This window comes from Sinohyriopsis cumingii, unplaced genomic scaffold, assembly GCF_028554795.1.
Source record: "Sinohyriopsis cumingii isolate HCF-2022 unplaced genomic scaffold, ASM2855479v2 utg000349l, whole genome shotgun sequence".
In the NCBI taxonomy this organism is placed as follows: Eukaryota; Metazoa; Mollusca; class Bivalvia; order Unionida; family Unionidae; genus Sinohyriopsis; species Sinohyriopsis cumingii.
The window spans coordinates 4,533,534-4,547,704 of record NW_028315889.1 but is presented as its reverse complement, the minus strand read 5'-3'; the positions used below and the strand labels follow the sequence as shown (position 1 = coordinate 4,547,704).

At 36.3% G+C, this 14,171-nt stretch overlaps 1 protein-coding gene across 1 annotated transcript in view; it reads left to right on the top strand.

Moving 5' to 3' along the window:
• LOC149774348 (plexin-B-like) overlaps window positions 1-14,171 on the top strand; it is a 253,049-nt gene that overhangs the window by 233,577 nt on the left and 5,301 nt on the right. Inside the window, exons 31-35 of the mRNA XM_089945411.1 lie at window positions 253-336; window positions 7,200-7,360; window positions 9,369-9,516; window positions 12,349-12,489; window positions 13,771-13,845. Of these exons, the coding sequence (XP_089801537.1) occupies window positions 253-336; window positions 7,200-7,360; window positions 9,369-9,516; window positions 12,349-12,489; window positions 13,771-13,845 (609 nt within the window). The remainder of the gene's footprint in view (window positions 1-252; window positions 337-7,199; window positions 7,361-9,368; window positions 9,517-12,348; window positions 12,490-13,770; window positions 13,846-14,171) is intronic.

The following is a 14,171-nucleotide window of genomic DNA, read 5'->3' as shown; positions in this document are numbered from 1 at the left end:
ATGCATTAATTTCAGTGAGTTTTTTCATGATAACAATCTCCATCACTGGGTACAATTTCATCCCAGTCTGGATACAAACACTAGTTTGGCAGCAGTTAGATGGATTTGACTGAAGAAGCATGTATTGTTCTGAAACAAATCAACACAGGTAACAACATCATGCAAAAAACCTACATCACTGTCATTGATAAGAGACTTGGTACACAAGTAATGCATTCAAAGTGTTTAACATGTCAGTTTTGTTTCCTTTAGGTAAAACATGATGAAATTCAGGCTAAGGATGGAGGTGTCAAGATGGTTCCAGAGGTGTTCCTACCCAGGTTACTTGCCACAAAGGTATCTTTTTTTATGACCAAATATTCTTTGCTGTGATATTGCCTATAAATTTATAACATATGTAGTACATCAAAGAAAATAATGTAAAAGTCACAATCTTGTGATGGATAATTGCATGGTTTCCCGACAACCCATTATATGACACCTTCATAGTGTCCCCACAAGCCATTGTTTGATAACTGCATGGTTTCCCGACAACCCATTATATGACAACTTCATAGTGTCCCCACAAGCCATTTTGATAACTGCATGGTTTCCCCACAACCCATTATATGACAACTTCATAGTGTCCCCACAAGCCATTGTTTGATAACTGCATGGTTTCCCCACAACCCATTATATGACAACTTCATAGTGTCCCCACAAGCCATTGTTTGATAACTGCATGGTTTCCCCCAAATCCATTGTTTGATAATATATGGTTTTGCCACAATCTAGTGTTGGATAACTGTATGGTTTCCCCACAATCCAGTGTTAGATAACTGCTTGGTTTCCTCTCAATCCAGTCTGGGCTGGGATAACTGCATAGTTTCCTCTCAATGGCGCTTATACTGAAATCTACCTTGTGCTGAAAACAGACCATGATGTCACTTTGCCTGGCTGCTGCCATATTGTTTTCGGACAAAGCATCGAGACACGCTTAGTAACAGGTAGTAATTCACAACATATATGTGAAAATAAAATTGTTTTTATTTGCACTTCCCTAACTATGTAATGTTTTGATATAATCAACTATAATATGAGTGCATGCAGTAATAATTTTGTGCACTTTATATGTTTGTATTGTTTTCAAATCTATGTTGAGTAAAACTCTTATTTACATGTTAAAAGAATATATGTGTATGTGTGTATGTGGTTGTGTCACAAATAAATGTGTTGAAGCCAATAATATTCATTCAATTAGTTTTTGTGCGTAAAATGTGTATTATTTTAAGGGTGACTGTCATCATTAGGGACAGCAGTTTTTGTATTGCTGTTTCCATCAATACATGCATACAGTCATACTTCCTGACAAAATGTAATTGTATATATCTTTTAATTAAGGAAATATATTATCCACATAGCATAAATATAATCAACCAGTGCTGCTGTTTTCAACATCATAACTCTAATGAACATAGTGTATTCTTATATGTTTTAAACTGTCATTACAAGTTTGTTTGTAAACCTGACATTAAAATAAACATACAAATTTCTCTCCTCTTTTCTTAACTTTGTTACCGATTAACACATCAGAATCAGAAAAGGGTAATAAAATCACTAATGCATAATACAAAAGAGATACCCCAAAACAACAAACAAAAATAAACAAAAACAAACTTTGATATGTTTTGTTTAAATATATGGAATATATATGCAACATTTTTAGATTCTACATGCATAACATCACATCAATTAGACAGAGTATAATTTTATGTGCTAAGGAAAAATATAAGAAATAGTCACTTTCCGACATACATCCCTCTCTATTTATATGTTAAAACATGAATCATGTATGAGAATACTTCATCAACATTATTTAATGGGGTGGGGGGCAGTTCCCTTGTAATTTTCATCTTAAAATACTCGGGGTATATGTATGGGTGATAAAATGCAAGCAATTTGTGTATAATACTGTTCTAGAAAGATTCATCATATTTGATTAGGTATATGATTTATACAGTCTGCTGGCTTTAGCACCACTGTAACTAAATATTGGAATGCACATCTATATTCACACCTGGTAGATGGTTTTCAGTAAGTACAATGACATGGAAAAAGATCACTGAATGCCATTATGCCAGATCACTTTGTCCGAATGGCTATTTTTAAAAACTGATATCAATGCATGTGATGTTTCACAGAGGTAAAAAGTCCAATCACCATTTAGTATACATATATATATATATATATAAATGCTAGGTACTAAATGCAAAACAATGCCCAGCTAAGTGCCTTAGTATCCAAGAGATGTCACTTCACAATGTTGTACCTAATGCAGGATGTTCTGCAAATAGATTGAGCCTCCATCCTATATATTCTTTTCTAGCTACTTCACAGGTCAGTCTCACCACCTGTATCCAAAGATGCAAAACTTGCACAAAAGAAACCTGCATGGTTTCCCCTCATTCAGTATGATACAACTGCATGGTTTCCACTCAGTCCAGTGAGGAAGAACTACATAGTTTTCCCTCAATCCAGTGTGATACAACTGCATGGTTTCCACTCAGTGCAGTGGAAACTGCATGGTTTCCACTCAGTAAAGTATGACACAACTGCATGGTTTCCACTCAATAAAGTTTGATACAACTGCACGGTTTCCACTCAATCCAGTGTCTTCAAGTACATTATCTAATAACATGTGTCAATTCTGCTCAGTGTAGGTCAATAGGATACTATTCTTGGGGCACCCATGGGGAAGACACAGTAGCACACATTGAGGGATAAAGACACCATAAGTATCTGTGCAGATGTGACTTGTGCACATGATTTACCTTCTAAAGGATATAACACTACACATGGTGCATCAGCCATGAAGTGTCATAAACCATTGTGCTAAGAGACATCTCTGCCTCTTCCTTCATCATCATATATATATATATATATATATATATATATATATATATATATATATATATATATATATATATATATATATATATATATATATATATATATATATATATATATATATATATATATATATATATATATATATATATATATATACACAGATATACATAGTGGATCACAACCACAATTGTCCACACAGTATAAGCCACCAGAAGCGCAATCTTTGTCCAGTTTGACAAACCCAGTTATACAGGTACTCTCATGGACTGTATAGTGCATTTCACTGCAAACAATATCCAGCTTAGTGCCTTAGTACCCAATAGATATCACTTTTCAAAATGTTCTCCGGCCTTTGCCACTCAAAAGGAACCTTTATTTAGTCACTGTATCTAACTCTTGATGTTCAGTGAGTGTAGTGAGCCACCATCCTATACTCTTCTCCAGCTACTTCACAGATAGCACAGAAGATGTCAGTGTCAAAGATGTCAAAACATGCTCCAGAGTAACCTTATTATTATTATACTTCATGTGTGAAGACTCAGCCTTCCAGGCTTCAGTTGAAGAAGTTTTCCCTCTACTGCCATCAGAATTTTGTCCATTTCCCTCTTCATCAACGGCCTGGACAAATGTTCTGGCAACAGTTAATGTACTGACTCAAAAGGAAGAATCTGCTTTCAAATTTCTTCAGCAGTTATGAAGAGTTACTGACATTTCGGACTGCTTAGATCATCAATTGCAAAACCAAAACATCAACTGATATTTTTTTTATCACAAAGACCCCTCCCTCAAATTTAGTCAACAGTTCTATGAGTTTTCCATATGGATATCCCAGCAGTCGACCTAGATATCATAGCTTTGGGGACGACAAAGCCATACTTTGTACATTTGGATTTGAAATCTTTTAATGAGTCTCACCCTTACTATGCAGCTGAATCTCTCTCTCTCTCTTTGTGTCCTCAACTTTCAGACACTCGTCCCTCAGACAATCTAACAAGAAATACTTGTTATTCCCTGGAGCTAAATTCTCACTTCCCTCAGAAACTTAGACTGCCTAATTTTGCAAGGGAGATTACTTAAACCTTGAATGTCATCTGGGAACACCCTCCCTCAAAAGGAAGAATTTGTTTTCAAATTTCTTCAGCAGTTATGAAGAGTTACTGACATTTTGGACATATCAACATTTTGTCCATCTAGATATGGAGTTCAGCATTCAGGTAAACAGACTATGTCTCCTTTAGGAACAAGCATTGAAAATTAATACAATGATGGTTTCCTTGCTTATAAGGGACAAATTCTCCACCTGAGATTTCCTTTGCCTGCTAGGTTTGCTCAATGCGGTTGTGGGCCACATAGTCCTAGGTCACTTGTTTATGCTCTCATTATAAATGATTATGTTGTCTGAATGGAGGCCAAAACTTTGCCCTCTGGACCAACCTCAAACAAACTGCACAGATATGAGGTTCCTCACTTGGCTTACATTGAGAATACCTCTGCAAGTACAACCACCCAAAAATCACAGTCTGTGTGGATGTGAACACGAAGGGCTTTGGCATATTCCAGGCTGACCAAATGTATTAGTGGCCTTACTGTCCCAAAAGAATCAACTAAATAAAAATGACATTGTCTCTTCATCCGTCAGTTTTCACCTAGATACGTGCACAATGGGATCAACCAATGGTGTACCTATTTGCAACAAGGTGGAATGCCAAACTCCCAAATTGTCTCTTCAGTCTCAGATCCGAAAGCCTGAGCAGTTGATGCTCTCTCCATTCATTAGAACAGCCTGGATGAATATGCTTACTCTCTAACACCTCTGATTACAAAGGTGATACAGAAAGTAAGAGAACTGGAGTTTCATCTAAACTTGATTGCTACACTCAGATGGGAAAAAATCATGAATCAATGACATCAATCTTGCAATGGAAATTTGCTTGAGTAACCACAACAACAGGTCCTTCATCCCAACCCAGAGCTGCTGAACATACACATCTGGATTATCCTAAGCAAGCCCTAGGAATAAACAGTTCTCGCAACCAGTGGTGGAGAGAATTGATCACCACTGCAGTCACCATTACTTCAAATAGCTAACTTCCCACTATGACTCTTGGACAAGAAAGCGTTAGCACCAATTACAGCTAAAGGCTGCTGTTCCATGATCACTGACAGCCTGCATCATCATGGAGTAGAGGATATCAGACAAAACAAAGACCTAACCAGTTTTCTTCCCAGCTTTGAGTATACAAGTCCAAAGACACTGGTACTATGCCCAAAATGGAATTTATCATAGGTACTACACTGGGTGAACAAGACACCATTTGAACTGCTCTCAAGAGTTTCATTGGTTCACATCTCATATAAGACCAGCTTCCTCACAGCATTAGTGACAGCAGGCAGATTCTGCAAAATATATGCTCTATTGGTAGACCTGAACTAATTGCAGTTCTGACAAAATGGGTCAATACCATTCATGACAGCCCTGACAAAATGGGTCAATACCACTCATGACAGCCCTGACAAAATGGGTCAATACCACTCATGACAGCCCTGCTTTCATTGCCATGAACAAGCTCCCATTCATGTAGAATCAGACATTTATAGTGAAATTGTTGTCTACACTGGACTATTGATCTTAAGGTCATCTAAGGATCAAGTGCAAGCTCTGTAGTGGTACTTAAAAAGGACTTAGCCATCACATCATGGGAGACCATGCCTCTTTTCTGTCAAAGAGGGGCAGGATGATATATCAGTACAGACACTTTCATTCTTGATGAAGTGGGTCATTTGTTCTACATATCAGGAAATAATCCCAGGTCAGACAAATTTGTTACAGATTTGGGCTCACTGTAGTTGAGTGAAACTGTTACATTATCCATGATGTGGGTTGAAGATCAAAATCCACTTTCTCCAGTTTATATCTCAGAGATCTTTCATCCTAAAAGGCTCAGCTTGACCTGGTGGGACCTTTAGCTTTGGCACAACAGGTTACTTTCCCAATGGGTTCAACAGCTTCATAAGGATGTAGCTTCACAACTTCTGCTGGATATGTGGGATAGAAAATTTTACTTTTAAGCTGCTCCACTACATATGGGGTCTATTCTGGTTATCTAGAAGCTGTCCTGCATGCCTTAAGGGACTCGGGATGGTCTCTCTGGGGTAAAGGGAAGTATTACCCTCCACCTGTTACCTATTCTCCTAAGGTATCATCATCAGGTAGCATACTGGAAGAAACCAAATTGTTTCTACTAAAACATGTTTTTTCAGTGATATATACCTGATCATCATATACATACTACTTCCCTGCCTCCCCACAGTTAGATCCATAGAAAGAGAGCATGCCTTATGCTCCAATATAAACTGAAGTATTCAGATAATTTGGCTCCAATGCTGTGTCAAGGGGAGATCACTTTATCTAACTGCCACCAAGGTAAGGAGATAACTCTTAGCCATTTAGCAAACATGTTTCAGCCAGTGAACTTAGGATTTGCAAGGTAGTCTGAGTTCGCCTAAGTTAGTATGACTGGGTAAGTATTATTGAAGAAATATTTTATTTTTAAAAAATCCAGTGTGGGATAACTGCATGGTTTTCTTCAATCCAGTGTGGATAACTGTATGGTTTCCAACAATCCAGTGTTAGATAACTTCATGATTTCCCCTCAGTCCAGTGTTGGATAACTGCATGGTTTCACCATAAATGGATTGATGTGGAGCTCTTGCGCTTTAAATTAAATACTTAGAAGTATCTGAATCCCCCTTTTTATTGTGTCTGTCTGGATCCATCTTTTTATTGTGTCTTTTTGAATTCCCCTTTTTTATTGTGTCTCTCTGAATCCACCTTTTTATTGTGTATCTGAATTAACCTTTTTTATTGTGAATATTTTACAAAGAGTTGAAAGTCTTAATAATATTTTATAAGTGGAAAGGAATTGTATGTTTCATATTTGTTCATATTTATTTACCCTAATAGGTGATGAGTGCAGTTTTCTAGATGTAGAAAGTTAAGTTTATAGAACAGTTGAATAACTTGGACCCTTGAGCATAAAGTCTTTGAATATATGGACTCCGTTTTGGACTCTGTTTAGGACTCTGTAATTACCATTTTTGCAGCTTCATAAACTTGTATTACCAATTGCTCTTACTATTTGACTAGGATAATTTAAAGTTTGAACTTTTGAGCTTATATTGGTATTTGCAATACATTTTTTAAATGCACAGATTAAAATTAATGACTTTCCAAGTCCAGTTAGTTCTGGCACAGTTCAAGGATTGCCAACATTTAATAGTGCTTAACATTTCTTTTTTTCTGTTTTCAGGGTACATTACAGAAATATATCGATGATTTCTTTCGGACTATTTTGAATGTGAATCCTGCGATGCCACCTGTGATCAAATTTTTGTTTGATTATCTAGATGCTGCTGCTGTTAAATTTAATATTAGTGATCCTGATGTACTTCATACCTGGAAATGTAACAGGTAAATTTAATATTAGTGATCCTGATGTACTTCATACTTGGAAATGTAACAGGTAAATTTAATATTAGTGATCCTGATGTACTTCATACCTGGAAATGTAACAGGTAAATTTAATATTAGTGATCCTGATGTACTTCATACCTGGAAATGTAACAGGTAAATTTAATATTAGTGATCCTGATGTACTTCATACATGGAAATGTAACAGATAAATTTAATATTAGTGATCCTGATGTACTTCATACCTGGAAATGTAACAGGTAAATTATAAACTCGTGATGTTTCTTGCATTTATTAGCCAATTTCACCTCCTCACTGCTTCAGTCATACATATATACTTGTTGTTCCATGATAAGCTTGTCAAACTTGATGGAAAAGTACTCACCCTCTTGCCTAAATCAAGTCATATAGCCATACAGTGCTTTCCTTTCATCTCTGATATGCTTTGAGAAATCTTCTGATACCCTGAAGCTATCATTGTGCTATAGAAATTCTAGTGCTTTCTTTTGCACACGTCCTTTGCCCTTGTACTTGCTGAACTTAACAATGATTGGCCAGTAGAACTTGTTTCACTGCCACTAGCATGGTTGTTGCCTAGCCTGTGTACTGTATCTCTGTGGAATGTGGATCAGCTATATGGAGAATATCTTTAAGGAAATACTGAATTTTGAATTTGGTGGTAACATCCTACTTTTCATTATGGGCACCTTTAATTCCATGAAACAATAAATTATTTCTCCAGGACTGTGAAACTAAACTAACCAATCTATCCTCAAGATTAACAATCTTATCAGAATCTTATCAAAATCGTATTCTGTTCATGAAGCTCAAGATTATCAGCTCGTACTTCACTTGTCTGGCATTTTCACACTACGTTCTAAATAACAAACATTCAGGGATTTATGTTCAGATATATATCTTTCAAGACTTGGTCAATATCAGCATCTGTATGTGGATAAGGGGGTGAACGGGGCACACGAACTTGTCCATGTTTGCCCACAGAGAAAGTAGATTGCCTCCTTGGATTCCCCTTCCCAGGCCCTGGGTTGACCTCAACTGACCCCTAAACAATAAGTAAAACACTCAGTGCCAACATATTCTTAAATTTAGACTAACAGCATTTTTCTCAAGAGAGATAGAAGGTATTCTTGCTTTTACCTGACACTGAGGCACAAATGACCAAGTTCTTGCACTCCAGACTTTGATACTTGCCCCATTTTTTTATCAAATTCCATCACTCACAAAAATATATTAAACACTTTAATTCACTAGGTGGCAATTTTACACCTATATACCTGGCAGTCAGATACTACAGAATGTCTATATACCTGGTGCTATTGAACATCTAAATAATATTAACTGACATATTTAACTACAACTGAGCATGTAGACAATGCTGACTTCCTGCATATAGACAATGCTGACTTCCTACATATAGACAATACTGACTTCCAACATGTCGACAATGCTGACTTCCTACATACAGACAATATTGACTTCCAACATATAGACAATGCTGACTTCCTACATATAGACAATGCTGACTTCCAACATATGGACAATGCTGACTTCCAACATATAGACAATACTGACTTCCAATATGTCGACAATGCTGACTTCCTACATATAGACAATGCTGACTTCCAACATGTAGACAATGCTGACTTCCTACATATAGACAATGCTGACTTTCAACATAATAGACAATACTGACTTCCAACATGTCAACAATGCTGACTTCCTACATATAGACAATGCTGACTTCCAACATATAGACAATGCTGACTTCCAAGATGTAGACAATGTTGACTTCCATCATGTAGACAATGCTGACTTCCAACATTTAGACAATGATAACATATGTATAGCCACCACAGGCATGATGTGACCAGTGAATTTTCAGTTTGGATTGCAATTATGTTTAGTAATTCACCATGTGAAATTGTGATATGTTACAGAAATTTTCCAGTCAGTTGGTCTCACATATATTAATACTTTTTCTTTTCAGCCTTCCCCTGCGGTTCTGGGTAAACATCATCAAGAATCCTGACTTTGTGTTTGATATCAACAAGCCTTTGATTGTTGATTCTTGCCTATCTGTGGTAGCTCAGACTTTTATGGATAGTTGCTCCACATCAGAACATAGGCTAGGGAAGGTAAGGAGCCTGAACTTTTACCTTGTCAGTAGAAAGTAGAAAAGCTTATGAAAGGTAAGGATAATCAGGGAAAAGTTTCAGTTATCCATTTTGCAATTTGTTCTGTTGCGCAGCATTAGTTGTCCATCCATCAAAAATCACTTGTTACCACTATGAAGTCCATATTTCTGATCTGATTCAGTCATACTTGGAATACATTGACATCATTGAACATTCCGATGAATTGATGAAGAGCAGGATCTAAGCATATTATGGAGGTAATCTTGCATCTGATTAACTAACCTTGTTTGAATTGGGAGGCCACATTTCTGATGCAAGTTTGATAAGACTTGGAATATATTCTTATATTATTAGGATTGCAGACAAGTTTGATAATGAGTGAGATCCATGCACACTAATAATATGATCATGCATCTGATTGGCTGGATTTGTTACTACTCTGTAGGCTGTATTTCTGATCCAATTTGGAATATTTGCTTGTATCCTCAAGATCTTGGACAGGGTTGATAATGAATGAGATATATACATATAAATGAGAGTTGATCATGCATCTGACTGACTGAGCATGTTAACGCTCTAGAGACTGTATTCCTGACCCAATTTTGATGAGACTTAGTAAAGAGTCATAAATCATTACGGTCTTCTGTTATGACAGCTCTGAGCAAGATTCATACATTTAAATGAATTACTTACATCTGATTCTTTTAGCTGGTCTGCACATAAGTGACTATTTCTGATCATTTTATCAAACTTACTAAATAGGTTTATATCATGAAGTTGAATATTGTGTTTTATTATGAGCAATTTCTGCACATATCATGGGTGTGATGTTACCTACGCAGCTTTCTACCACTCAAGACACTGTCTATCTGACCCTGTTTAATAACATTTGCCTAATGCTAATACCATAAAGATGTTGAATGATTTTAGCTCTACTGGTCATTGAGCAGAAGAGCTTATTGGATGGTCTTTGTCCATCCTCTATTCATCCATTAGCACAAGTTTGTTATAACTACTCCTGAATTTCATGGACAAAACTTTACACACACATACATACATTCACCATGCAATGGTGATGCCCAGACATACAATATGGCCAGCACATTATTCATGTTAAAATTCTTGTTATTGCTACTCCTGCTGAATGTATGGTAATACTAATATGAGATTTTTGCCAAAAGACTTTTCATAATACCCAGTTGAGCCTAAATGACAATGGTGTTGATCTCTTGGCCAAAATGTTTCTGCAACTCCTTTCTCGAGGATCATCATATCAACATGCAGTTTTCATTAAAAGACTTCTTGTCATATCTAGTTGGTTCTAAATAAAATAGGTGCTGATCTGACATTAAATATGGCTGCCACATCTGCCATCTTGAAAAATTCTTGTTATTATTATTGCTATTCCACCTCAGTAGATGGCTATATCAACATCTGATTTTCATTCAAGGATGTTTGGAAGGGTATATCTAGCTGGAGGAGGTTTGGAAGGGTATATCTATCTGGAGCATAGAAGTATCAAAAGAATCATCATATATACTAATTTGTTCAAGTCCCAAGTGGGGATATATAGTAATAGTTATATCCATCTGGCACTTGGTAGCCCGACTGGTTCCACAGCTTTTTACCTCCTCTGGTAGCCCAACTGGTTCCACAGCTTTTTACCTCCTCTGGTCAAAGAGTTTATGGAATGTTCTGTTGTGCATTGTCTGCCAATCTATTAGCACAAATTTGTTATCACCACTTTCCTAAAATGCTTCCTAAAATGCATCCAGAAAGTTTTACCATAAAACTTTAGGCACACATTTATCCCATGGCCTGGTTAGTCCTAAATGACAATAGTGTTGCTTGGACATCCAATATGGCCATCAATGTCACCATTTTGAAAATATACAGAATGGATAGTCATATCAACATGGGCTTTTCACTAAAAGACTTCTTATGAATCTACTTGGTCATAAATAAGAATAATGCTGATCTGATTTCTAATTTGGCCACCACACTGGCCAACTTGAAAAAAAGTTTTTTATCACCACTTTGCCTGAATGGAAAGTCATATTGATTTGGGGTTTTAGCTGGAATCATATAACTACTTATCACAGATGGCTAGACATAACAATATTATGTTTTCACCCAAGACTTCTTATGTTGGTTCTAAATGGAGATGGTGTCAATTTGATATCCAAAATGGCCACTATGACAGGAATATCTTGCTATAATTATTTCTCCAAAATGGAAAGTCATATCAACATGGGATTTCCTCCAGAAGACTTATGATGTCTTGTTGGTCTGAAATGTAAATTTTGCCAATATGACATTGAATATGTCCACCACAGCAGCTAATTTGAAAATATTGTTGTTGCAGAAGAATACCAAAGACAATTTCAGAACTGAGAGTTAAAAGGAAGAAATGGTCTCTAGTTCCTATAAATTCTTTTTCAGCAACTGCAGCATCTTTCCATTTGGAGCTGGGACTCTTGATTTTCTTTGGGTTCATCTCCATCATGGGGTTAGGGTTGGATACAAGAGAGGCAGGAATTATATTTATGTGTACAGATTGCTCACCATTGTTATATTCTTAAATAATATAAAAAACTAAAATTTAGTTACATCACCATTGTTATATTCTTAAATAATATCAAAAAAATTTTTTTAGTTACATCAAAGAAAGATTTTTACAGGATTATGAATTTGATATTATTAGAGAAAAACAAGTGATTTAATAAATAGATTTTACAAAATTGAATGATTAACTTAAGCATTATCTGCAATTAAAATTAATAATTATTAGAGCTTTACACATACCTTTAAAAATACTGGTCTACATTGCAGGACTCACCTTCAAACAAACTGCTGTTTGCCAAAGATATTCCCAGCTACAGGAAAATGGTGGACAAGTACTTCCGTGACATCCGAGAAATGTCCACAGTTAGTGACCAGGACCTCAATTCTTGTCTGGCAGATATCACCAGGGTTAGTTTTGTTTTTCAAGAAAATTGTACGTTGGTAAATTTGCATAGCAATCACAATTGTGCATGGTTTATTCATATTGTTCTTTACAACTATACATACTGGCTTCTGACCAAAGATTGCTGCAAATAGTGCACACTGGCTATGTAGGATTTTGTGTCTGTTCTGGTTTTTAATTTGCATGACTAATATTTATTTAATAAGTATCTATATATCTGTTGATCTAGCTACCTACCAGTCTATGTACCTATTTAATCTATCTTAAGTATATCTACATGCCATTTTCCTGAATGATCTGTTTGCCTTGAGAAGCATTTTAGTAAGACTGTGCAAAATCCCCTCAACATAGGCAAAGAAAGTTGGGATATTTGCATTCATATGATGATGAACTTGTTGTTGTTATCATAGGGTTCAATGCCATTTTTCAGCACAAGATAGGCTATACATGGCGGCCAGTATAAATGGTGAAGGAAGAATCCGGGAAAACCCTGGAAAGAGCCACCGACCCACGAGAAGCTACTCTCATGAGACTATTGTAAGACACTATCACCAGGGTAAATATTGGGATTCATCAATGAGTCTGTACTGTGTGACACTATCACCAGGGTAAATATTGGGATTCATCAATGAGTCTATATTGTGTGACACTATCACCAGGGTAAATATTGAGATTCATTAATGAGTCTATATTGTGTGACACTATCACCAGGGTAAATACTGAGATTCATTAATGAGTCTATATTGTGTGACACTATCACCAGGGTAAATATTGGGATTCATCAATGAGTCTGTACTGTGTGACACTATCGCCAGGGTAAAATATTGGGATTTATCAATGAGTCTATAATGTGTGATCTATTACCAGGGTAAATATTGGGATTCATCAATGAGTCTATATTGTGTGACACTATCACCAGGGTAAATATTGGGATTCATCAATGAGTCTATATTGTGTGACACAATCACCAGGGTAAATATTGGGATTCATCAATGAGACCGTATTGTAAGACACTATCACTAGGGATTAATTTTCAGATTCATCAATGAGTCTGTATTGTGTGACACTATTACCAGCATAAATATTGGGATTCATCAATGAGTCTATATTGTGTGACACTATCACCAGGGTAAATATTGGGATTCATCAATGAGTCTATATTGTGTGACACTATCACCAGGGTAAAATATTGGGATTCATCAACGATGTCAAACTACATTTTTATGATGCATCATGCCATTTTTAGGGTAGCTAGCCATTTTATATTCTTCATATTCTGTTTACAGTCGTACCCTGGAAAATTCTTTAAATCAAGTGCCCTAATTGAACTGTACAACTACATCACCAAGTACAGTGGTGAGGTGAGTGTTTTATTTGAACTTTTATCAATAATTATTCAAAGCTTTGACAATTCTGTCAGCCAGTACAAATGTGTTATTGGTTAAGAAATTTATAAGAGTAGGACCTGGAATGGCACTGTACCATACACATTAGAGTAGGACATGGAGTTACACTGTATCATGCACATTAGAGTAGGACCTGAAGTTACACTGTACCATTCAACTCAAAGGGGGTATAAACCACAATGTCCCTTTCAACTCAATGGGGGTATAAACCACAATGTCCCTTTCAACTCAAAGGGGGTATAAACCACAATGTTCCTTTCAACTCAATGGGGGTATAAACC